A 26,570-nucleotide genomic window follows, 5' to 3' on the forward strand; every position below is an offset into this window, starting at 1 on the left:
CAAAGGAGGTGACATTATCTTCATCACCTCCACCATAGTTTGGCCTCAAGTCAAATAGCAGGGAGGGAACACAGCCCTGCCCTTCAACAGAAAATTGGATTAAAGATTTACTGAGTGTGGCCCGGCGCATCAGAACAAGACCCAGTTTTCCCCTCAGTCAACCGCTCCCATCAGGAAGCTTTCATAAGTTTCTTATCCTTCTCCATCAGAGGGCAGACAGACTGAAAGCCACAATCACAGAAGACTAACCAATCTGATCACATGGACTAGCTTTGTCTAACTCAGTGGAACTATGAGCCATGCTGTGTAGGGCCACCCGAGAGGGGTGGGTCATGGTGGAGAGTTCTGACAAAATGTGGCCTGCTGGAGAAGGGAATGGCAAACCACTTCAGTATCCCTGCCTTAAGAACCCCATGAACATTATGAAAAGGCAAAAAGAGGACACTGAAAGATGAGCTCCCCAGGTTGGTAGGTGCCCAATATGCTCCTGGAGATCAGTGGAGAAACAACTCCAGAAGGAAAGAGGAGATGGAGCCAAAGCAGAAACACCACCCAGCTGTGGATGTGCTGGTGATGGAAGTGAAGTCTGATGGTGTGAAGAGCAATGTTGCATAGTGAACCGGAATGTTAGGTCCGTGAATCAGGGCAAATTGCAAGTGGTCAAATAGGATATGGCAAGAGTGAACATCAACATTTTAGGAATCAGCAAACTAAAATGGACTGGAATGGGTGAATTTAACTTGATGACCATTATATCTACTACTGTGGGCAAGAATCCCTTAGAAGAAATGGAGTAGTCACCATATTCAACAGAAAAGTCTGAAATGCAATGCTGCTGCTGCTAAGTCACTTCAGTCGTGTCTGACTCTGTGAAACCCCGTAGACAGCAGCCCACCAGGCTTCCCGTCCCTGGGATTCTCCAGGCAAGAACACTGGAGTGGGTTGCCATTTCCTTCTCCAATGCATGAAAATGAAAAGTGAAAGTGAAGTTGCTCAGTCATGTCCGGCTCTTAGTGACCCCATGGACTGCAGCCACCAGGCCCCTCCGTCCATGGGATTTTCCAGGCAAGAGCACTGAAGTGGGGTGCCATTGCCTTCTCCGTGAAATGCAATACTTGGATGCAATCTCATAAGTGACAGAATGATCTCTGTTCATTTCCAAGGCAAACCATTCAATATCACAGTAATCTAAGTTTATGCTTCAACCAGTAATGCTGAAGAAGCCGAAGTTGAATGTGAAGACCTACAAAACCTTTTAGAACTAACACCCAAAAAAATGTCCTCTTCACTATAGGGGACCGGAATGTAAAAGGAGGAAGTCAAGAAATACCTAGAGTAACAGGCAAATTTGGCCTTGGAGCACAGAATGAGGCAGGGCAAAGGCTAACAGAGTTTTGCCAAGAGAACACACTGGTCATAGTAACACCCTCTTCCAACAACACAAGAGAAGACTCTACACATGGACATCACCAGATGGCCAATACTGAAGTCAGATTGATTATATTCTTTTCAGCCAAAGATGGAGAAGCTCTATACAATCAGCAAAAACGAGACCAGGAGCTGACTGTGGCTCAGATCATGAACTCCTCCTTGCCAAATTCAGACTCAAATTGAAGTGCCATTATTCATTCCCTTTTATTAATATTCCCTTTCTCTAGCTACCCAGACCACTGTTATCCCTGACATTCCAAAGGCAGGTATGAAATTATCCATCTTTATTGTATTCTCCACCCCACTTAGAACAGTACTAAGTTAAAAAAAATACTGGGTTCAAGTACATCTATATAAATAGAAGTTTTTCTTGCTGTTTGCACTTTTCTCTGAAAACAGAGAAAATTTAGTAATTTTTGACTAACCCAGGCTATTCTTTTTTTTTTCCATTTATTTTTATTAGTTGGAGGCTAATTACTTTACAATATTGTAGTGGTTTTTGCCATACACTGACATGAATCAGCCATGGATTTACATGTATTCCCCATCCTGATCCCCCCTCCCAGCTCCCTCTCCGCCCGATCCCTCTGGGTCTTCCCAGTGCACCAGGCCCGAGCACTTGTCTCATGTACCCAACCTGGGCTGGTGATCTGTTTCACCCTTGATAATGTACATGTTTCGATGCTGTTCTCTCGAAACATCCCACCCTCCAGGCTATTCTTTTCTTTTGGGGCCATGCTACCCATTGATGTTTCACTAGGCCATATTTTATATGAGAATTTACACTCAGACTCACACTTCTGATACATATTTATCATAACAGTGGTTCTAGAACTTTATTGTTTATCAGCCTCACCTGGGATTCTTGTTAGAACTACAAATTCCTGGGCCCCACTCAAACCTACATTAAGATCCATACTGTGAAAATCACAGCTTATAATGTCATATTTTGTCTGGCTTAGGAGAAAGGCAGGTTTGAATAAGAGAAAGACAGGTTTGAGTAAGACCCGGCCTCCTAGTTTTCATCATTCTTCCTCTCAACAAAGAGAGTGGCCAGTGCTGCTTAGGCTGATGTAGGGATAGAAAAAGATCCGACTTTTGAAGGGAGCAGAGGGTAAAAGTCTGGGATATATGATCAAAGAGCACAGGAAATACATGAAGCCAATTCCAGGGCAAATCCAGGAAGGTTGAGATGGGTTCAAATTATAATTAATTGAAAAAGCTGAATTGGCTATGAAATGTTTTATCATTGTTGATTTTTAAGAAACACAGCTCAATACAGTACAAACCAAGGAAACAAAGATTCTTTTAAAATCACTCACTAACTCAAAACTGAGTGAACCCATTTCAATTAGCACTGCAAGTATGTGAGAAAATAACTACTGCAGGGGCAAGGATGTCCCTGCTGTTAAACCGTCACACCACTGCTCGGCTGGCTGCAGACTCGCTGTCATGTTTAATGAAGGGATCGATGATGGGCGATTGGAATGTCCTCTTCATTTGGTGATGGTGACAGGTCCTATACACATGCTGAATGGAAGAGAACAAACAGCTGTTCTGCTTGTCGACTGGGGTGAACTGAGATCAGATGTCCCCTTTGCTGCTCAAGCACTGGAGCTTCTCTGATTTGCATGAATCCTTTTGCTTCCATATTTTTGTTTTTAGCTCACCCCTTCTCTCAGACTTCAGTGATGTTGGAGATTCACTGTGCTATACGTCTCCCATCTGTGCCTCCTTGAGCCCCACGTGTTGGACAGATAGGATGAGAGTTAGCCAGAAAACAGTAGCCTGGAGTTTTGTTTTTTTTCTGCTCTTGGTCTAAGTAGATGCAACAATTTATGCCAAGTAACTAGTTAGGTAATAAGTTACCGAAATTGCAGAGAATGGATGAGGTCTAGAGATGGAAGATAGAGATATGAGTGAAGTTATGTCTCAGCGAGACCTACAGTAATTAAGAACTTGCTCAGAGAAGAGGTTTCATTTAGCCTCTAAATGGAGACAAATGAGAGGAGTTCAAAGTGACAAAAGGTGTTTTTGTAGCAAAAGGACTCAGCCCCTTCATGACGTAGTCCATCCGAAACTGTGGACCACTCAGCAAGGATTGGAGGCAGTACATTTGAAAAGATAAAAGGAAGGAGGATTTTTCACTCTCTGTGTATAACTTGTGGAATTTACTGCTGGCAGAACCATCGAGAAAAAGATTTTAGTTGGAAATAATAGTGAAATCTAGTTAGTGACATGCAAGTAACCTCATGAATTCTAAATTCAACCTATGAATAATATACAGCCCAGCTCTGTTTATTAGAAGATGTTTATATACTAAAGTGCATCGGGACCCTTATAATAATATGATAAATATTCTATTGTCTGAGGGGACAGAGCTTTCCTCAAAGACTGTATTCTGAGCAGGTACCACCCTCAAACTATATGCCCACAGGGATGCTTCCAGTAGCTGTGATTTAATCAGCACACTGCTGATTTTTGGAGGCATGTTAGCTCCTTTAGGCCACTAGGATTCTATTAAGTGCTTTAGAAGAGGTAATCTAATCTACTGAATGGCCTGAAAGATTGAAAGCACCTCCAAACACAAGCAACTCCACCACTTCTCAACAATAGGATTGGGGAACTGGGAATATTATTTCAACTGCTTAGGAAAGGTAGGTGAAAGTGCTGGACAGAGGGCAGGCAATTATCTCTTTGCTATGTGTTAAGCAGCATTTCTCCTGGCTGATAAATTACTTCCAGCTGTTGGCAACAATTTTCTCCTCATCATGGCAGGAGCGAGAGACTCTGGCAAATGTTGAAGAGCAGTGCGAGTCGCTGATTAAATCCAAGATCCAGCTGGAGGCCAGTGTCAAGGCGCTGTCTGCGCGGGTGGAGGAAGAAGAGGAGATAAATTCCAAGCTGACTGCCAGGGGGCAGAAACTTGAAGATGAATGTTCTGAGTTGAAGAAAGAAATCGATGACCTGGAAACACTATTGGCGAAGTCACAGAAGGAGAAGCGTGCTACAGAGCTCAAGGTACTTTTTCTATGATGTCAGGAAGGTCTAGAGGCCTGAATTCCACGTCCCAATCAGGCTGTGAAACCAGGCTTGCTTTGTTTAAATTAATGAACATAGTGGTCTGCAATTTTATAGCCCTGGAAGTCAGAACTGGCATCGAATGAGGACCTAATTCAAATTTCCAGCTTGAATTTATGGGACCCCACTTAATCTCCCAAGTGAAATATTTTCATTCGTTCTGATCTTATTGCATCTGAAATCTGATAGAAAGAATAAAATGGTTTCACTGGGCCTCTAAGAATTCTTTTTCGAAAGGAGAGGGAGCAGGATGCAGCTTACTGAAAGGTGGTTTGGTATGCATCTTGGTACCCACCTTGGTTGTTGATTTGGAGTTTGACCTTGAGATGTCATTTTAATTCCAGCTAAAACTTTTTTTCATTTTCTTTGAGGTTTTCAACTTGTGTATCTGTATATAGACTGAAGTTAGCTAAGGAATCTGTATCAAACGTTTGATTGAAAAAAGCTTCCAGAATAATACTGTAATTTTGGCAGATGATTAAGTAGCAACTCTTGTACATCAGTCCCTTTCATAAAAAGCACATGGGCCTGATATAAATGGCTTCCATTTTTGCCTATTTTATCAGCTGGACCTCTTCTCTAACTGCCACTTTCTTAGGATCTTGAGGCACAACAAGATTAATGTGTGCCCTGAATACTCAAAAGAAAGCTAAGTTACCTTTAGGGGTGTTCTTGTTATGCAATAGCATGACACTGAAGACTGGCCGTCTGTGGACCCATGCTGATAGTATTTGATTAACCGGAACACCCCATTCCCTGACTCCGAGAGATAACAGATCATTCGTGTCTGTGTGTAAAAGAAAATGTGACTTTAGAGTTTTAAAACATCCAACAGAAATTTGGCTCCATGTGACTCCTTACGACAGTGGATATGTCATGAGATTTTTGGTCCTAGAAAGGAGAGGAGGTGGCCCTTCAGGTTTATGCCCCTGCTTCCAGGAGCGGTCGGTTCTCATGGCGCCGTTGTCTTCTCCCGGCAGGTCAAGAGCCTGACTGAGGAGGTGGAGTCTCTCAACGAGGATGTGAGCAAACTGCATCGGGCAGCCAGGGCCGCACAGGAGACCCACCAGCAGACCCTGGAGGACCTGCACAGTGAGGAGGAGAAACTCCACGCCCTGAGCAAGGCCACGCTGACTCTGGAGCAGCGGGTGAACGAGGTCAGTAGTGATACGGCTGCCTAGTTAGCTGCCTGTCTACACCTATGGAAACCCTCACTTTCTGCTTAGCTAATTTATCTTGACATCTTCACGAAAACTTAGTAGCATGGTTCATTTCCCTCATTATTTAGAAATAGAGGGGAACTGCTACAGTGGAAGAGAGGCCCAGTATGTGTTCTGTCTGTTGTTAAGTGAAACTTTCATAAGAACCCTGGGCAGTGGGAGAATCCTGAGATGAATTGTGAGGCGGGAGCACTCTCCAGGACTGACTCCCCCACAGAAGCTGGTGTTTTGCCCCGCAAATGCGCCGGTTCTCTGTCTGACGCTGGCACTGAAGGATAGCTCAAAGGCCCCCTGTCTCCAGCAGCGCGCTGAGGTTTGTTATAGAAGAAAGATATGTAAGCCGCAAGCTGTGTTCTACCAACACTATCGGGATATACTTGTAAGATTCTGGAGACGGTGCTTCTGTTCTGCTTCCAAAACTCTGTGAAATAAAGATGTTTCAGACCAGTCTCAGTGGGTAGGTTCATCACTCTTCCTGTGCCCTCCCCAGCAGACAAGAGTGTATGCATTCACTATTTTATTAGTCCCCAAAGCTTAACCTTTATAAAATTGCTGACAAGTGTGGTTAGGTTTTTTTTTTGATTATCTGCTTCTTTTTCCTCATGCCTCTCTATCAATTCTCCTCTGTGACCCATTAGCTGTCTCACTTCTCTTCCTACTTCCATGGATATATATCTTACAAAGCCTTAATATGGGAATTTGTTGGTTGTGTGCACACAACACACACACTCTCACACATGTATTTTCACACACTTGTTCTCTCCTAGAGTTCGTTTATTTTTGGGTTTTGCACACACCTTCAGAAATTCTCCCTTCTCCCTACTTGACTTTTATATCTTTCTCTGCTTACAGGAAAGAGCTTCTATTGAGCTTCTATTGTGGCAAAGTTAATATAAAAATAGCCATATTGTAACTATTATTTTGCCTCCTGCTAAACTGACCTCAGTATCATTGTCAGCAGCACTAATGTGGACAGAACTGTAGTATTCTGGTCACCTTGCTGGAGGTACCAGAAGATGACATAAGGCTGTGGACCAGAGAGGGTACCAGGGTGGTGAAGGAAAGTATGGAAATTATGTTGTGTGAGATGCGTTTGAAATGGTCAGTGATGCTGAGTTGAGAGACTCAGGACAGCTGCCTAATATTCATGAATGGTCACGTGGAGACAGATTTGCTTGGTGTTGCTCCAGGGAGCAGAGCCTAGATTTGTGGGATGAATTTACATAGACTATTTGGGCTTCTTAGGAAGAAGTACTCCTGAGAAAATGGACTTATCCACCCATGAAATGAGCTGCCATGTGAAGAAGTGAGCTTCCCATAACTGGAAAGCTGTCAAACAGGGTCTCACTAGGCATTTATTATTTGTTTTTTTCTGTATTCTAGAGCACGTATTCCTTAATCTCTAAAGATTTCCTTTGTCCCTGACTTCCAGATTCTTTTGTAATCCCACTGATGTGTGCGACATTTATTTTAAAATAGCTACATAACTGGGCATCGTTTATAGACTCTGCTTATATTTTTCTCTTTCCAGAAGGTGAGTGGTTAATGGACACATCTGTAAAGTATAAACTTAAGCTATATGTTGGGCTCAATAACGTCTCCTTTTGTCAGCTGGAAGGTGCCCTTGAGCAGGAGAGCAAAGCGAGAATGACCTGTGAGAAGGAAAAGTGCAGAGTGGAGGGCGAGTTAAAGCTGACCCAGGAGCGCGTGGAGGACCTGGAGAGCGGGCAGCTGCAGCTGGCGGAGAAGCTGAGGAGGTGAGCCACCGTTCCGCCGGCTGAGATGCTGGGAGGCTTTACACTGAAGGAGACAGTTCTCTCACCGTACCCATCCCAGTGACCCTGGGGCCAGATACCTCAAGACCTGCAAGGGAGGATAAAAAGCATAGCAAGCCTAGGAAGTTGAGGGTTTGTTTTTTTTTTTTTTTGCTAGACTTTATGAGATTACTCTTCTTTTTATAATGATATAATAACCTACAAGAAAGTAATTGAAAAGTCTTGACTAGCAGATGTGAATGAAAGGTGTAAGACATAGCAGATGCAAATTAGAATTTGAAGTTACAAGTCAAAAAATAAAAGTGGCTCACTTCTTTTACTCATGAGATCAACGGCCTAAAGTTAAAAAATAAATAAAAAATAAAGTCTAATGTGAAGTCCCATATACCCTCTGATCATTTTTAAAAACAAAACAAAACTTATATGCCAGATGTAACTTCATTAGACATTTGTACAACATTTTCGGTCTAGTAATTTACTTTTTAAGCATTAAACTTTAAAATTAAAAGCATGATCAAAATGGCTAGACCTTCAGTTCACGCAGATTCCCAAGGAGCTCAGGGCAGGATGGCCCTCTCCGTTGAATTTCATTATTCAGTGAAACAGATTTTCTTACCTTGTCCCTTTTGTCTCCCTCTGTTTAGCTAGACTTTCTTCTAACCACTAGGGATTTTCAAGTTATTTGAAATAGATCAAATAAGAAATGGAAGCAGTGAAATCTAAGAGTAAGATAAGGCCTGTCTGAAGTGCAGCACACACTGGCTGTTGGCACCCAGAGTGAAGAATGGAATCAGAGAGCAGCTATGAGCTTCTGGTTTTCCCATCTATATACACGAGTTTCCATGATGCACGCTTGTGGTCAGACTGGATTAATAGTCTTATCAATAAGTTACCGAACTTGATAGGTGTTTGGAAAAGATGAAATAAGTAACCCTATGAATGTAGTGGAACAGTGAAAGGCAAAATGATGATCGAGTTCCTTCAGCATTTAATTTTGAAGATTGTGTTTCAGTTTGGCAAAGTGAAATGACACTCCATGTCCTTGTAGGCCACAGGTCAAAGAGCTCTGGCATTTTAGAAACCTGTGTTTTGAAGAAATTATGAATTTATTATACAACCTTTTCTTTAAATGGACCTGTGTATATATGAAAACTTAATATATGAAAATGTGGCATTTTAAAATGGTGATGAGAGGATAGAATACTAAGTAAATAGTGCCAAGATTATTAGCTATTCATCTTAGGAGATAAAAGTTAAATTTCTTCCTCATGCTATTCACACACACAAAATCCAGTTGCATTAAAGAGTTAGATGCAAAAATTAAGCTATAAAATCATTAGAAGATGCAGCATTATTCACAATAGCCAAGATGTAGAAACAGCCTAAATGCCCATTGAATGAATGAATGAATAAAGAAAATGTGATGTATACATTTAATGGATTATTATTCAGCCACTTTTTAAAGGAATTCCTGCCCTATGTGACAACAGGGATAAACCTGAAGGACTTTATGCTAAATTAAATGTCAGCCACAGAAGGACAAATGCTGCATGATTCCATTTATCAGGTCAGTTCAGTTCAGTCGCTCAGTCGTGTCCGACTCTTTGCGACCCCATGGACCGCAGCACGTCAGGCCCCCCTGTCCATCACCAACTCCCAGAGTTTACTCAAACTCATGTCCATCGAGTCGGTGATGCCATCCAACCATCTCATCCTCTGTCGTCCCCTTCTCCTCCTGCCCTCAATCTTTCCCAGCATCAGGGTCTTTTCCAATGAGTCAGTTTTTCCCATCAGGTGGCCAAAGTATTGGAGTTTCAGCTTCAGCATCAGTCCTTCCAATGAACACCCAGGACTGATGTCCTTTAGGATGGACTGGTTGGATCTCCTTGCAGTCCAAGGGACATAGGAGTCATCTAAAAACAGTCAGACTGCTAGAAACAGAGAGGAGAATGGTGGCTGCCAGGGCCTGGGAGGCAGGGGAAATGCAGAGTTGCTGTCCAGTGGTTCTAAAGCTTCCATTAGGCAAAGTGACTGGGTCCTAGAGTTCTGTGTGATGTTCTGCCTATAGTTCATATTGTATTGCACACTTGAATATTTGTTGAGAGGGTAGATCTCATGTCAAATGTTCTTCAGTTAAAAAAAACAACACACAATTAAAAGACAATATGGGTGGTAAAGCTTAGGATATTGGCAGGCCAGAGTTCCTGAGTCTGGACAAATCCCATCCAAAGGCATAAAAGGGCTATGTTGATAAACTTGACGTTAATACATCAACATTTTAAACATTTAGTGGCAAAAGTCAACATAAGTGAAATTGGAACAAATCTGAAGCAGATATAAAAAAATAAATATCAAGAATATTAAAGGAGAACCTGTAATTCACTAATTAGATGAACAACCTAACAGAAAAATGGACAAAGGACACAAGTGAGCAGGTCATTTGTTCTATTGCCCATTTTAAAATCCTCATAGTTGATAACATGCTGTCGTCACTTGTAAACAAGGACATTCATAATAAAACAAGGACACGTGGGAAGTGTGCTAATATTAAATCTGAGTGTAGAGGAATAACCTCCCACTGCTATTGGAGGCCAAAGTTATAAGTTTTTAGATACAGACCTATAACTGACGCAGAAGTTCCCTGCTCAGTATCCACTCTAGAAGCACTTGCGTGTACACAAGGGCGCACACATATGAATAGCATTATTTCTAAAAGTAAAATTTAGGGGGAAAACTCAGTGCTTATTAGTAGGGAAATGGATAAGAGAACCACATAATATCTACGTCATAGACTAGCATTTTGCAGTTTATTTCTAAGTGAAGTAATCTACGTGTGGGCTTCCCTGGCGCCTCAGTGGTAAAGAATCTAACTGCCAAGCAGGAGACATGGGCTTGATCCCTGAGTCAGGAAGACCCCCTGGAGAGGGAAATGGCAACCTACCCCAGTTTGCTTGCCTGGGAAAGCCCACGTGGAGAAATAACCTCGGGAGGAGGAGCCTGGCCAGCTGTAGTCTTCGGGGTTGCGAGAGAGTCAGACACGACTTAGCGAGGAAACAACAAATCTATGTGCAGGCAGGCCAAAGCGGAAAAATCTCTGTGTGTTATTGGGTAAAAAACGTGGTACACGGACTTCCCAGGTGGTTCAGTGGCTGCGAATCTGCCTTGCAACCCAAGCGATGTGGACTCAGTCCCTCGTTGGGGAATGAGACCCAAATGCCACAGAGCACCAAGCCTGGAATACAGCTGCCGATCCTGTGAGCTCTGGGGCCTGTGGCCCACAGCTGGGGAGTTGTCCTGCAACAAAGATTCCTAGTGCCACAACGAAGATTCAGCACCGTCAAACAGACAAAATAAATATTAAAGCGTGCAGTTATAAATATGAATGTATATAATGTTATCCCACTCACAGTAAGGAAAATGAAACCATTTCTACTGATACATAAGCACAAACATATGTCAGTACTTAGAAAAATGTCCAGAAGGAGCCACATCAAATTGATTATGGTGGTTACCTCTAGGGAAGGAACGGAGGCTGGGTATAATCGCCAAGAGGACGTAATAGTTGAATTTTTACAATGAATGGCTTCATATATTATTACAATAATTCGAAGACTATTTAAACAAAATGTTATTACCCTGAGCAATTTCATTTGACAACTGTTTCCCTAACAGGAAAGAATTAGAAATGAATCAGATGAGTTCAAAGGTGGAGAATGAGAAAAACCTGGTGGCTCAGCTTCAGAAGACGGTTAAAGAGTTCCAGGTGATCACTTATCAAATACCTGTGTGCATCTGTAGTTCAGTCCCCGGTTGATGACTGGTGCTTCAGTGACAAATGTGCTGCCAAGGTAGCCACAACCCTAGCCAGCTATCGATAGAGGCAGAAAAGGACGGTGGTTGAGAAGGTAACCTGGCATTCTACAGGCTGGTGACTCTGGGGAGTATTACTGTGTAAGCTTAGATTTCCTTATCATGAAGATAATAAAAATAAATAGCTAATATGTTGAATGTTTGACATAAACTAGGCATTGTACTAAAACCCAGGACATCTATAGTTTTACTCCTTAATCCTCCTGACAACCTTTGAACTAAAATGTAACTACATTTAAGTGATAAGCTCAGTGCCTGACCCATGGTAAGCATTCAGTATTAACAACTTAATTTTTTATGATGATTAGTCTTTGTGATTATAAGGCAGAGATGTTGAAAACTTTTGTAGCTACTTGTAGCCTCAAAATGTTATTTGATAATGGGTAGCTATTAGACTATGTGACTGTTTTATACTATATTACCACATTTTGTTGTTCAGTTGCTGAGTCCTGTCCAACTCTTTGTGACCCCATGGACTACAGCACCCCAGGCCTCCCTGTCCTTCACTGTCTTCTGGAGTTTGCTCAAACTCAAAGGAAGTTGATGCCGCTATCCAACCATCTCATCTTCTGTTGCCCCCTTCTCTTCCTGCTGTCAATTGAATCAGCTCTTTGCTTCAGTCCTTTGGCCGAAGTATTTGAGCTTTGGCTTCAGCATCAGTCCTTCTGATGAATATTCAGGGTTGATTTCCTTTAGGATTGACTGGTTTGATCTCTTGAGGGATTTTCAAGAGACTTCTCCACATTATAAAGTAATTTGAAACATATAACTCCTCACATATACATGGAGATGGGTTCTTTTCCTTTGGAGCTAAATAGTTATTAATGTAACTATTACTCAAAATAATTTTGGAATTTTTTCCTGATTATTACTTTCTGAGACATTTGAGTTAAATACGGCCAGTCTCCCTGCTTTATGGATGTACTTTCAGACAATATTAATCTTCAAGCAATTGTCTATCATATTTACCAGACTTCTCTTCAAATGATAGCTGATCAAAAAAAATGTTCAATTTATCCAAAATATAAACTTTCTTACCCTGATGATTTAAAATAATGCCCCAAAGATTGTTTCTGAGGAAATGTTTCAGAAATGTTTGATCCGGTTAGAGTATTGTTTGGAATGAAGGTATTGTATCTCAAGATAACTAATTGTAAGGGGATCACGTTTACTTGGGTGTGGAAATCATAAATTTTTTAGCACCTTCTCTGTCACAACTCATCTACAGATTAGATAGCCTTACTTATTTGGTTTGGTCTAGAAATTAGCTTCCTTAGGGCAATCATACTCTTACTTAATGGAAAGAAAAGTATATTCTAAAATAGAAGTCATTCCTTTTTTCTTCTGCCCTAACCTATGCCTAATTATTTAAGGTGATATTAATGACCATCATCAGTTTCACTGTCCTGTCCCACAATGATGCTTTCAAGATTGGTAGAGCTATTTGCCTTATACCAAAAGACTTTTGGGCTCTGAGAATTCTTATCACTGCTATTCTTTGTCTTGTAATTCTGCTTCTAATAATATCAGGTTACTATCCCAATTAATAGTCCCATTCCTCCACCAATTTTAATTTGTTACCTCAACTTTCCTGCTACTTGAAATCACCTTCAGACTAAAAAACCAAGTAACGAAGTTTGTCAGAGTTTGTATAAAATTAAATTGATGCTGCTTCTTATGAGTTAGCTGCTTGAACTCAGGGATATTTAGTTCATTGATGAGATTTTTGCCCAGGTTGGCAATAGTTAAGGTTTTCAGGTAAATAAATTTAAGATAAATGAGGTATTGTATATAAAATTCATCATGTTATTTTTTTATAAGCTCTCCTTAAAGTGTTTCCTTGTTATATGAAAGATTTTCTAGTTCTTTGCAAAGTGCTCTTTATTAAAATGTCCTCTTCATGTATATAATCTAATGAGGTTGCTCATCACCATGGTCTGGGAAATTGGGAGGAATTACAAATTTTAATTCTGGTCTCGGTACTGCTTTGGAGCAAATTACTTAATTTCTCTGTATTCTGTCTTCTTTAGCTATAAATGAGGACCAGAAGTATTTTGTTTTGCTTAGTAGTGAGAAAAAAAATACAGTAGAGCTCTTGAATATAAAATATGCTACAAGTGCTTAGTGAAAGTTAAAGTTATTTATTGCTGCAGACTCAGATACAACTTTTGAAAGAAGCACTGGAAACCGAAACGACCACTCGAGCCAGGGTGGAGAGGGAGAGAGCTGACCTCGTCCGGGAGCTGGAAGACGCGAACGAGAGGCTGGAGGAGGCGGGAGGCGTCAGCTCGGCGCAGCTGGAGATAACAAAGAAACAAGAGACAAAATTCCAGAAGCTCCGCCGAGACCTGGAAGAGGCCACCCTGCACTTTGAGGCAACCTCCGCCTCTCTGAAGAAGAGACACGCGGATAGCCTGGCTGAGCTGGAGAGCCAGGTAGACAGTTTACAGCAGGTCAAGCAGACGCTGGAAAAAGACAAGAGTGACCTGCAGCTCGAGGTGAACGATCTCCTGACCCACGTTGAACAGATGACCAGAGCTAAGGTAAAGAACATTTCCAAGCCCTCCTTGAGGATTTAGGACATGGAAGTAGGCAGAGGAGAGGGAGGGAGAGAAAGTTAAAGGACACTGGTGACTCAAAGTACCTGCTGAGGGAAGCTGGAGATCTTCAGTTGGCTAGATCAGGTCTAATCTCAGGCATTGCTGAAGCCCCATGACCATCCCTTGAAGGTAGCCCGACAGTGGCTTCTGACCTTGTTGGAATTCTGGTCTGTGCTGCTTGTGGGTCCTTCTGGCGATGACACAGTGAGTAGGCTGCACCAGGGATGCCGCTAACTTGTGCGTGGTCTGTCTGTCTCTCTTTTCAGTTGGAGGATAAGTGCTTTACAAACTTGTGCTGGCCTCTGCCGTGCAAGAACCAGAATCGGCTCTAAGTACACGTGTCGCCTCCCCCTCCCACCCCATCTCAGTCCGCCGGGTCCTCAGAGGGCGCTGGGCTAAAGCCCCCGTCCGTACAGCCGCCTGCCCCAGCTGTCGCTCTCACACACCGCCGCGCATATATGCCACTGCTGCTCTCGCAGCCCATCCCGCCCTCTCCTCCCTGCCTGTGACTGCGGTCTGCCCTCTGTCTCCTTGTCCGCTCCTGCCCTGCAAGCAGATTCATCAGTGGTGCGTCCCTCCTGAAGGGTGGCTTTGCGTTGGGAGCACTCCAAGGGGGGCGCTCTGGAACTTTAAGTCCATCCGAACAAACAGTGGAACCAACAGCTTTGGGGGAAGCCAAGAACTTTTTCTCCTCTGCGTCCTCTGGCATCTCTTTAATAAGCCAACACTAGGAGAGTTTTCACATGTTCTTTCTTCACCGAGCCCATTAATCTCGGCTCTGCCAGCTCTCATCTCGAATGACTGGTATCAGATCACAGGTAAGAGCCTCCTTACCTTCTGGCAGTTGAGAGGAGCCTTGATTGAGGCCGCGCAGGGAAAATAACTGGTGCCAGGTTCCTCCTGTGAGCAGTCTGTAGCCGTCTGGGAGGACGCACCAGCAATGTAGCTTGATCTTTAAGGGTGGCAATCCTAAAAATGTAGAATCTCTTCAGAGACACTGACTGACTCCTGACATGTTTAGCGTTAATTTCCTTTAAATGCCACATTGAATAGAAAGAAACACACTACCCTGCCTTTCCTGCTGTTTCTTTCTCGCCACTGTCCCTGCCATCCCACCTTCAATTATCAGAAAATATAAATCCAGTGAGGACTTCGGACCTCGCTTCCTCTGTCTCTTCTGTATGCTGCATTTTGTTTGGATTCTGTCTTCAACTCAGCAATGAAAACATCCTCACTCCTTGCCGTTGTAGGCTTTACCTTCCTTTATCCGTCCAAGTGAGCACTAGAAGACCTTACTCTTTGCCTCTCATTCATCCTCAGGAAAGAGATCCTGTTGCTATACATTTTAGTAGCAAGTCGTAAAATCATAAGACCATTGATGGATTCACCATAAATCCATACTAATTATGTATGAATTTTATACTTACAACTTCCTCTGGAATTTCACTGCTGCTTAGAAGTTTTTTATTCTTCTAACTTGTTTTATTTTTAAAGAGAAACAAAAAAATTTCCTCAGACTCCAACTCTGCCTTCCTGAATCCATCCTTTTACTAAATGGTAACACTTAACTGATAAGATTAAGACCATTCATTATAACTTCTCTCTTTACCTGACAAGATATTTACTCAGCCATTTCTTTTATTCTTGCTCCAAAGAATAAAATATTCTTCCACATAACCATTATTCACATTATTAAAAAACAAACAGACTTTTCCATACTAGGGGTAGTATTTTGAGAGAAAAGCAAAGCCTGTCCATGTCTGTCTTCATCTGACTCCTTGACCAGAGAGTAATGCTCTATTTATCTATTGATATGTAACAAATCACCCCCAAAAACTTGAAGTTAAAACAATAATTGATTATTTTCTCTCCTGGTTCTAGGGCTTGACAGGCTTAGCGCAGATGGTGGTTGAGACTCCAATCATCTGAAGGCTATCACTCACCTGTCTGGCTCTCGGGCTGGGGTAGCTATCATCACTCACCTGTCTGGCTCTCCGGCTGGGGTAGCAGACAGCTGAGCGCTGTTTGGAAATGTCCCTTTCCTTGTGACCTCTCCATGTAGCTAGCTTGGCTTTCCTCAAAGCGTGGTAGTCACAGAGGAGTTGGACTTCTTACATGGCGATTCAGGGCACGAAAAGCAAGTATTCCAAGAGACCGGAAGCCGCAGAGACTCTTGTGAGGTTGGCTTGCAAGACGGTGGAGTGATTCTGTGAGACTCCCAACAGTGATAAGTCACGGGAGAGGGTCTGCACGTGGGTGCGGATACTGGAGAGTGTGGCTCGTTGCGTGCCTTCTTTGGAAACTAGCTCCCAGAAGCCAGTGTATACCCCACTACCTCCTCACTCCTGTAACCCCTGCAGTGTCTTTTTTCCCCGATTGGGCTTCCCTGGTAGCTCAGACAATAAGAACTGCCTGCAGTGCAGGAGACCTGGATTCCACCCCTGCAGGAAGATCCCCTGGAGGAGGGCAAGGCAACCCACTCCAGTATCTTGCCTTGGAGAATTCCCTGGATAGAGGAGCCTGGTGGGCTACAGTCCATGAGGCTGACTGAGTAACTAAGCGTACATCTTAAAAGTAGTTTCTTAATTGGTTCTTGCAAAGATCAGTAATGTCTCTCTTTCCTCAAATTAGCATGTCTAAAATCAGACTTATGATTCCGATGGATATTTTTGCCACCAGACCCTGTTCCTTCCATCACCCGGACTCTCAGCCTAGAACTGTTTGTTTCCTCTCTGTTCTTAGCTTTTCAATCAGTTCTTACAGAAGGTCAATTTTGTACTGTCTTCTAATTTTTCATTCCATTCCCACTCATATGTAAGAATTTCATTATCTGTTAACTGGATTATTGCAGTGTTTTCTAAATGATCTTTTTTTCCAGTCTGTTTTAAATAGTACCCATATGAATATTTTGAGAGATGCATGGCTCTGTGGGATCATGTCCCTGCTTCAGAGTGAACTCCACACTTCGGCCCTTTAAAATACCCGATAGCCCATGATCTGACTCTACTCCTCCTGCCGTTTTTAGATTCTAGAACTTTGTTTCCTGGACCCTCTACTTCAACCATGCTAGAATGCCTGCCTTCCATCAAATATCCATTTTCCCACCAATGTGCCTTTTCCAAACTAAACTGTCTCTCTGGAGTGCTCAAGTTCAACTTCCCGTATTAAAATTTCACCTGAATTCTTTTCTGAATTCTTGTAGCACTTTTGGCATCCCCTTTGTATTGCTGCATTGTAATCTTTTCAGTTGGCTTCAGTAGAAGACATCTCTAAGGTAGAAACTAGGTCTTTTTTACTCATGTTTACTAAGTGCTTTCCATAATCTGTACACTCAGTTACTAGCATCAGTTTTCTTTACTTATGCCTCTTGGGATTTCTGTGGCTCATAGATTTAATCATTTGTCCAGGGTCACAAAAATTATATGGCGGAGATGGGCCTCAACCCCAATCCTGTGTATGTCTGTGGGTGCTGGCATTCTGTTGCTGCCTTACGTATTTCTTGGTGGGATAAATTGATTCTGTTCACTCGCATAGGCATACACATTATGCTGAACTTTATCTTGAATTGTTTACTTCATCTTTTCCTGAATTATAATGCCAGAAATGCCAATACTCAGTGGTACAGTGGAAACCGAAGCATTTTTGAAAGCATATTAGGCTGACAGAGAGGCCCAGGGCAATTTAGAAGTTATAGGCAGTCTCACAGTTATCTTGATTATTTTGAATTCCCATTGGTTCCTGAATTTGTAGGAGGCAGCATTTTTATGCGTCATTTTAAGAACCAGCTTCAGAATAAATGTGCATTATTCCATTAACCTCTTCCTTCTTGGTATCAAAATTCAGTGTCTATCTTTAGGCTGAAACGTGAAGTACTTTTGAGGGTACCACCCTTTGAATGGCATGCCGCTGTCCAGGCCACCTTTAGATAAACAATCACATTGCCTTTGCAGATCCTGCTTGTGAAAACGCTTTTTCAATTGAAAACACAATACCAATGTTAACAGTGCCCATGGATATCTACCGTTTCAGGCTGTGCCCGAGGGCGAATGTCTTATGCCTGCCCAGTGGCTGCCTACTCTGCGGGTGTGCCCAGCCATGCAGGGCTTAACCATACAGGCTTCTCTTGAAACCAGGGGATTCTCTGGCTCCTTTGCTTGCCATTCCCACAACGATGACTAAGCTCTCTTATGGAGATCTGTGTTCTTTCACCCTCACTCAGCAAATGGTGTGCATTAGCACACTCCTGGTCATAAGCAGAAGTGGCATTTCTCATGTCTGGCTGTCTTCCTCCTGACCCAACTCATGGGTCATTTGTTGTTGGAGAGAACATAAAACAAAAATGGCTCACATAGTCATATTTTTATTCAGTTTCTCCCAGGATCCATCAATTGGATCTGGAATCCAATTTCACACAGGATTCATGACAATTTCAATCAACTAGAATGTTAGGTCAATTAATCCTTAATATTTCCTTTGTTATTACTTTACATAACAGATGCTTAGGAATCTAGTGTCTGACTTTTTCTTTTCTTGTACCAGTTCAAATCCTATACCCAACACATACTAGCCGTGTGAATTTGGGCAAGGTATCTAGCCTCCCTGACCATTTCCTTGTTTATAAAACAGAGGCAATCTGAGTTCTGGAGGAATACTGTGAGGAAAATGAGTGTGCCAACTTTGACTGTCGAATTACTTTCAGAAGTAGTAAAGAAAACATATTCAACAATCAAAATATTTGAAATTACAGACTGTTTAAAAATTGTTGCCTGTGTTTTTGCTATAGCTTCTAGTGATGAGTGGAGATTGTGGGTGATTGAGTGTGCCTGGCATTTAGCATCATTGTTCTAACCTTCGTGATGTACAGAAAGCTGATCATTGACTCTCTGCCAGGTCTGCTTTCATATCCACCACCTGGCGTGGGTGTGCTATGGAATATCTGTGAGTAGAGTTACTGATATTTCTTGTCAGTCTCCAAATGGCCTCTCCCCTTGTTTGCTAATCAGTGGGTAATATACCAACCCAGTTAAAAAAACCAATTTGGGGGTTGAGGTTTATAGGGAAAGCTTGAATGTGACCTCTAAGTAAACTTTAGTGGGTCTGTTGGCCAACCTCTCACTAAGGTTTATAGTAATTTGTGTTTCCTATTTTGTGTCAAGCACTGTATTTGGCCTTGGGGATATAAGATGTAATTTAGGAGTCTTCCATAAAAAAGTTAGAATAGTCATTTCTAACTGTAAAATAGAGTAAGTTTACAGAGAACTATCTTTATCACAGCGAAAGCTCCAACTGGAGAGCTCCAAAGTCTTTGCTGACTCAGAACTTTCCCAAAGGACCAAACCTGGCATCATCCTGGAGATGTTTCTCCTCCTTGGCCATTGCTATACCATCAAAATTAGTTTAACATTGAAAACTATTAGACTTACCACCAGATTTCACAGTTTTCACCATTTTCTTGAAATGCCACTGATGTGATCCTTTCTTTGTCAAAGTTATCTCATCTCTCCTTCTCTCTTGCTATCCCTTCCCCTACATCTCTCCTCCTTTTTCCATAGCACTGTTTCTTGATAGAGACAAAAATCTCACATGGACTGAGATTTAATACACATAAAGAACAAAACACAAGAACAGAAATGTAAAATCCACAGAACTGTGAAGTACCCCCAGTGCCATGTTATGATTTCTGACCATATTAATAATAAGAATGAAAATTACAGCTAAGTATAGAGGCCAGCATCATCTTACATTTGGAAGTTCTTGGTCCTAAAAATATTGTATTTCAAAGACATTGGCATTAGATTTCAGAGTGTGGCAAAAATTTGATGGTTAGATTGGTTACTTAAACCAGGTAAAAGTGCATAGGTCACTTAGCATATCATTTTCTTTAAACATGAACTACCAATTCTGAGAAGGTGGCATTTGGGATTGAAATAATAACCCAACAGGGTCATCATGAGCCTGCAACCTTAGTGACTGGGAGGGTCCAGTTGTTTTTGCAGTTCAAACGTCTGTTATCACATGACTGTATCTCAGATTCATCTGCTTTCTCCTATCCTTCTTGGTCAACCCTCTGGACTTCCTTCCTTTCTCCTCCATTCTCCAATCCTTCATTTCTCATCCCTCTAAACTACCCCCTTGTTTGTTGAGCTCCTAATATGTGTCAGATACTATTCTAGACACAGGGGGTATAATCTGTGATCAGATGGAGCTTATATTCTAGAAGAAAAGAAAGATGGCTAAATATATAATGTCAGGAAGTAATTATGTACTTCATCAGTGTTTGACACATTTCCTTCTTCTGAAAAGAAAAGAATTCTAGAGACATTCCACAATATCAGAGACTTGTTTCTCCATTAATACCTATAATTTGAAAAGTTTGGGCCCCTTGGGGGCCCAGATGCTGAGTGTATTGTGCTGTTTAAAATTAGAAGGCATGGTTTTCCAACGCTAGCTGTGGCTTTCGGGGCAGAGGAGAGCACAAGGGTCCTAGGAACCCCCCTCCCCTCCTTCCTTATGCAGCTAATTCAGCACGTTCTCTATAAAGCACGTCCAACCTTTCCTTCTCAACTTGCAGGCTAACGCTGAGAAGCTCTGTAGTCTGTACGAGGAGCGCTTGAAAGAAGCAAATGCAAGACTGGACGAAGTGACTCAATTAGCAAATGACGTGACTGCGCAGAAAACAAAGCTACGAAGTGAGAATGGTGAGTAAACGTTCAGTGTTGATCACTGCAAGTCTCAAGCCCAGAAGAATGGAGAAACCACTGAAATGATGAACCAATCACTGAGTCTGGGTGGGAATTTAAAAATTCTAGGGGGGTGGTGAGGTCCTTGATGCTATCTTTTCCAAGACATACTCTTGTCTGGGAAGGATCACCTCTTTGCCACCTTGAAAGGCCTTGCCCAACTCGCTTCCTTGAAGGGGAAAACCAATCTGTGGTTGACTGGAGTAGCTTTCACGATCCAAGGGTGGTAGAGACTATGCACACAGTCTATAAGACATGCCACTTTATCATATCTACCTCCCTGAAATAGGCATTTCCCCTAATTTTCAATGATGAGCCCACACCTATTTTTTATATTTATATTTTTTAAAAAATTGAAGTATAGTTAATTTACAATGTTGTATTGATTTCAAGGGTGCAGCAAAGTGATTCAGTTACACATATATATGTATGTATGTATTCCTTTTTCAGATTCTTTTGCATGAAAGGTTATTACAAGATGTTGAGTATAGTTCCCTTTGCTATATAGCAGGTCTTTGAGTACCTATTTTGTATGTAGTAGTGTATACATGTTAACCCCAAACTCTGAATTTATGTCCTTCCTTGATCCCTGCTCTCCCCATTGGTGACCCCAAGTTTGTTTTCTGTCTGTGAGTCTATTTCTGGTTTGTAAATAAGTTCATCTGCATCATTCTTTTTTAGATTCCACATATCAGTGGTATCATCTGATACTTGTCTTGTTCTGTCTGACTCACCTCACTTAATGTGATAATCTCTATGTCCATCCTTGCCGCTTTAGTTGTTGCTGTGCAGTCGCTCAGCCGTGTCTGACTCTGTGACCCCGTGGACCGCACACGCCAGGCCTCCCTATCCTTCACCACCTCCTGGAGCTTGCCCAAACTCATGTCCATTGAGTCAGTGATGCCATCCAACCCTCTCGTCCTCTGTCGTCCCCTTCTCTTCCTGCCCTCATCTTTCCCAGTATCAGGGTCTTTTCTAATCAGTCACCTCTTCACATCAGGTGGCCAAAGTATTGGAGATTCAGCTTCAGCATCAATCCTTCCAGTGAATATTCAGGACTGATCTCCTTTAGGATGGACTGGTTGGATCTCCTTGCAGTCCAAGGGACTCTCAAGAGTCTTCTCCAACACCACAGTTCAAAAGCATCAATTCTTCAGTGCTCAGCTTTCTTTATGGTTCAGCTCTCACATCCATACATGATTATCTCTATATCCATCCACGTTGCTTCAAGTGGCATTATTTCATTCTTTTTTATGGCCAAGGAATATATGTATGGGGCTTCCCTGGTGGCTAGACAATAAAGAATCTCCATACAGCGTAGGAGATCTGGGTTTGATGCCTGGGTTGGGAAGATTCCCTGGAGGAGGAAATGGCAATCACTCTAGTATTCTTGCCTGGAGAATTCCATGGGCAGAGGAGCCTGGCAGGCTATCGTCCATGGGGTCACAAAGAGTCAGACAGAACTTATATAGTATAGCCTTAAGTCAAGGAGCATGATTCCTCCAGCCCTGTTCTTCTTTCTCAAGATTCTTTTGGCTACTCATAGTCTTTTGTGTTTCCATACAAATCTTAAACTTTTTTGTTCTGGTTCTAAGGAAAACGCTGTTCGTAATTTGATGGGATTGCACTGCATCTGTAGACGCCTTGGGTAGTATGAGTCTACACCTCTGTTTTGACCTCTTTGCTATGTTTTGAAATACCAGGCATACTCCCAGTCTAGAGTCTTGCCCTGACTATTTCTTCTGCCTAGAGTACCCTACTTATCAACAAAAAAACTTAAAGATGAGAGTTGATCAAACAGATCTCAGGGAAGTCAGGATAGGCCTTGTTGGGAAGGTGACATTTCAGTAAACCAGTTTTCTCCATGTGCTTCTGTTTTCATAGAGTTTAATACCTTCAAAGAAACTGCATGCTTGACATAATAAAAAGTTTGTCTTGTCTCCATCTGCCACAGTGTAAGCTACATGAGGGCAGGGGCCTTTATTATGTTCACTGATACGTCAGTCATCTAGAGTCATGCCTGCCATTTATTGGGGATCCACAAACATTTGACCAGTTAAAATTAGAACAATGTTCTGTGGCTTATTCTTAACCATCAACCACTATTAATGAGGTTTTCCCCTCTATCTTTTACATGGTGGCAATCTATTTGAGGTTTTTCTTTTTCAATTCATCATGAGCTTTTTTGTATCTTGCATAGCCATTTATGAGTGTTTCTCATCCATCAATTAGATGGCCAGTGGTTACTTCATCTTGCCCTGTAACTTGATTGTCTGCTATAACAGCATGTGGCTAGCTGTTTGTCTGTAATTAGAATTATTTTTAGTAATATATTCCCAGAGATAGACTTCCTAAGCCAATGAAAATAAACACTGTGTTCTTGATACCCAGAGGCATTCACTTTAAAAAGAGAGTGAAGACCGTTTGTCCTTCCAAATGAAGACCATTTATCATTCTGCCTGTGGACACCTCTGTTTCTAGATGCTAAGTCTGGTTGTTGTTCAGTTGCTCAATCAAGTCTGGCTCTCTGCGACCCCATGGACTGCAGCACGCCAGGCTTCCCTGCCCTTCACTATCTTCTGGAGTTTGCTCAGACTCATGCCCACTGAGTTGATGATGCCATCCAAACTACAGATTGGGAACTCTAAAAGAGGAAAGTGTTTTAGATTCTAGCAGGGACACTAAGTAGGAGTCTTCTCATGCTTATGACAGGGTGTGTGACACTTGGCCTCAAGGCAAAACCCCCAGTTTGATCTTTGCTGCCATTTAGGAAATAGTCTGTGTGGGGACCGTGCAGTCCAGAGGCTAGGCTGGAGAATGACTGTGTGTCTGCTCTGGAGGAAGTGCTGTATACCATTTGTTTGATAGGCATTGCCTACCTCCCTCTACTTATTGGCATTCATTTTCTATTCACTGTTTTGATGAGGAAATTGGCGGGTGAGTGAAATGAAACTGGATCTGAGATGATAATGCTGCTGCTCCGGATGCAGGGCATTTTATGTCCTCCTTTACTCGGCTTTACCTTTCGGCTCTTGTATGAATTAAATTTTAAGTATATACCTATCCAAACCTCCCCTTCTCTCACTAGGACTATGATCCCGATTTTTGCTGCTTTTTTTCTTTTTTTGCTACTGTTACAAAAGTTTCTTTCTCATGCCCTGTCCTGTCCACTGATTATAGCCTGCTTTCAAAGGAGACCAATAGTAAATGTGATCAGTTAAGCCATGTTAAGTGGATCCTATTTCTGTAAAATGCGTGTTATGTTAGTCTCAACCCCTTAATGGATTGGCATTTCCTCAGAATACTTTTAAATATGATGTGTGGCCTAGAGCTTCTCAAAGTTTGGTCCATGGAACCCCAGCAATCATCAAGGCTCTTTTAGGGGAACTGAGTAAGAGGTTAGAGCTGTTTCATTCGATACTAAGATGCTGTCTGCTCGCTGTTATAGATGGTGCAAAAGCAATGATGATTAGAACTGCTGGAGCCTCATCACAAACCAAGGCAGTAGCACCATGCGGTAGTGTTAATCATTGTATTTGCTGGTATATACTCAAAAGTTTAAAAGAAGAGTCTGTTTTTCTTAAGAATGTCTTTAATGAAACAGTAAAAATTAATTATATCTCAACCCCAAGTTTATATCTTTTTAATATTCTTTGCAACAAAACAGAAAGTGTGCATAAAGCACTTCTGTTTCATGCTAAAGTAGGATGTGTGAGTGTTCAAATTCTGAGCTGAACTAGCAATTTTTCAGGAAGAATAGCATTTACTTGAAAGAACACTTGACAAACTATGCTTATTCAGACTTAGATATTTGGCAGATATTTTCGCAAAAATGAACAAAGTGAGCCTGTCACTCCAAGGAAAACAATTGACAATATTTGTTGCCAATAATAAAAGTGGAGCTTTTAGGTAAAAATTAGATTTTGGAAAACATGTATATGCCATCATGAGCTTGATGGGCCTCAATTCTTGAAGACCCCCCCTTTTTTTTTAATTGTGTATAGTGTTAGTTTCAGGTACATAATATAGTGATTCAGCATTTCTCTGTATTACAAATTGATCAACACAACAAACCTAATAACCATCTATTTCCATACAAATTATTTCAATACCATTGACTATAACCCTTATGCTGTACATTGTAGCCCCATATTTTATACCTAAAATAAGAAGTTCATACGTCTTAATCCCCTTAACTTATTTCACTTAACTCCTCCATCCCCTTCCCCTCTGGCAGCCACCTGTTTGTTCTCTGTGTCTATGAGTCTGTTTCTGTATTGTTTTTTTTGTTCTTTTTTTTTTTTAGATTCCATGTATAAGTGAAATAATATGTTATTTGTCTTTGAGTTTCCATGTCTGATTTATTTTATTTAACATTGTACCCTCTAGGTCCATCCATGTTAATGCTAATGACATAATTTCATTTTTCATGACTGAGTAGTATTCTGTTTCATTCCATTGATCTGTGTGTCTATTTTTATGCCAGCATCATAGTTTTCATCGCTACAGCTTTGTAGTACAGTTTGAAATCGGGTTGTGTGATACCTCCAGCTCCATTCTTTCTCGTGATTGCTTTGGCTTTTCTGGGACTTCTGTGGTTCTATACAAATTTTAGGGTTATCTGTTCTAGTTTTGAGAAAAATTTTGGTAAGGGTTACATTGAATCTGTAGATTGCTTTCAGTAGTAATATTTTTTAATGATATAAATTCTTCCAATCTATGAACAGAGAGTATGTTTCCATTTACTTGTATCTTTGATTTCTTTCCTCAATTTCTTATAGTTTTCCAAGAACAGGTCTTTTAACCTCTTGGTTACATTTAACCCTAGGTATTTTATACTTTTTGATGTAATTGTAAATGAAATTGTTGTCTTCATTTCTCTTCCTGATAGTTTGTTATTTGTGTACAGAAATGTATCTGATTCTGTATATTAATTTTGCATCTTGCAACTTTATTGAATTCATTTATTAGTTCTGATAGTTTTTTGATGGAGGCTTTAGGGTTCTCTATGTATAGTATCATATCATCTATGATGAGTTTTTTTCTCCCTTTCCTATTTAAATGTCTTTACACCCTTTTTCTTTGTAACTGCTGTGGCTAGGACTTCTAGCACCATGTTGAAACAGACCTCCTTGTCTCGATGCTGATCTTTGAGCGGTCTCACCGTTGAGTGTCAGGTTAGCTGTAGTTCTGTCATAGATGCTATTTATGATGTTGAGATGTTTTACCTCTGTATGTTCTCTGTCTTTTCTCCTGGGACCTCTCTAATGCGAATGGTAGCATGCCTGATGTCCCAGAGGTCCCTGAAACTAATCTGTTAAAAATTCTTATTTCTTTGTTCCTGTTCTCGTTGGATGATTTCCAATTCCTCATCTTCCAGACTGCTGATCTGTTCTGCATCTTTTAATCTGTTGTTGATTCTCCTAGCGTGTATTCTCATATCAGTTGTTGTAATCTTTCATTCGGATTGGTTCTTTTTTATATTTTTGTTGAAGTTCTCACGCTGAGATCATCCAGTCTTCTCCTGAGTTTAATAAGCATCTTTATGAGTATTACTTTGAATTGTTTTCTTCTATATTGCTTAGCTCCATTTTACTTAGTTATTTTTCTGGAGTTTTGACTTGTTGTTTCATTTAGAAAGTGTCCCTTTTTCTCCTCACTTTGCCTAACTCTGTGTGTTTGCTTCTGTGTAGTAGATCAGCCCCGTACCCCAGCCTTTAAAGAGTGACCTTATGTGGCAGGTCTCTGTGCGGCTCGGTGGCACAGTCCCCAGCAGAGCCACTTGTTACTGAGGTTTTCTCTGTTTGGGCTGTGTTCATTCTCCTCCTGTGGGTGGGCCACAGTTGCCGTGGG

At 41.5% G+C, this 26,570-nt stretch overlaps 1 protein-coding gene and 1 long non-coding RNA gene across 3 annotated transcripts in view; one reads left to right on the forward strand and one right to left on the reverse strand.

Annotated features, from left to right (window-relative positions):
• The window catches only part of MYH15 (myosin heavy chain 15), a 121,868-nt gene that overhangs the window by 55,507 nt on the left and 39,791 nt on the right, over window positions 1-26,570 (forward strand). For both annotated transcript variants that reach the window (XM_070454937.1, XM_070454938.1), the window contains exons 16-21: window positions 4,210-4,452; window positions 5,493-5,669; window positions 7,344-7,489; window positions 11,180-11,270; window positions 13,531-13,920; window positions 20,549-20,675. In XM_070454937.1, coding sequence (XP_070311038.1) covers window positions 4,210-4,452; window positions 5,493-5,669; window positions 7,344-7,489; window positions 11,180-11,270; window positions 13,531-13,920; window positions 20,549-20,675 — 1,174 coding nt within the window. The remainder of the gene's footprint in view (window positions 1-4,209; window positions 4,453-5,492; window positions 5,670-7,343; window positions 7,490-11,179; window positions 11,271-13,530; window positions 13,921-20,548; window positions 20,676-26,570) is intronic.
• On the reverse strand, window positions 13,503-16,460 carry LOC139031037 (uncharacterized). Its single transcript, XR_011483450.1, has 4 exons — window positions 15,960-16,460; window positions 14,812-14,946; window positions 14,022-14,279; window positions 13,503-13,674 (listed from the first exon to the last, which is right to left on the reverse strand). It is a non-coding gene; the product is annotated as an uncharacterized lncRNA (long non-coding RNA).

Source organism: Odocoileus virginianus, chromosome 25 (assembly GCF_023699985.2).
Source record: "Odocoileus virginianus isolate 20LAN1187 ecotype Illinois chromosome 25, Ovbor_1.2, whole genome shotgun sequence".
In the NCBI taxonomy this organism is placed as follows: domain Eukaryota; kingdom Metazoa; phylum Chordata; class Mammalia; order Artiodactyla; family Cervidae; genus Odocoileus; species Odocoileus virginianus.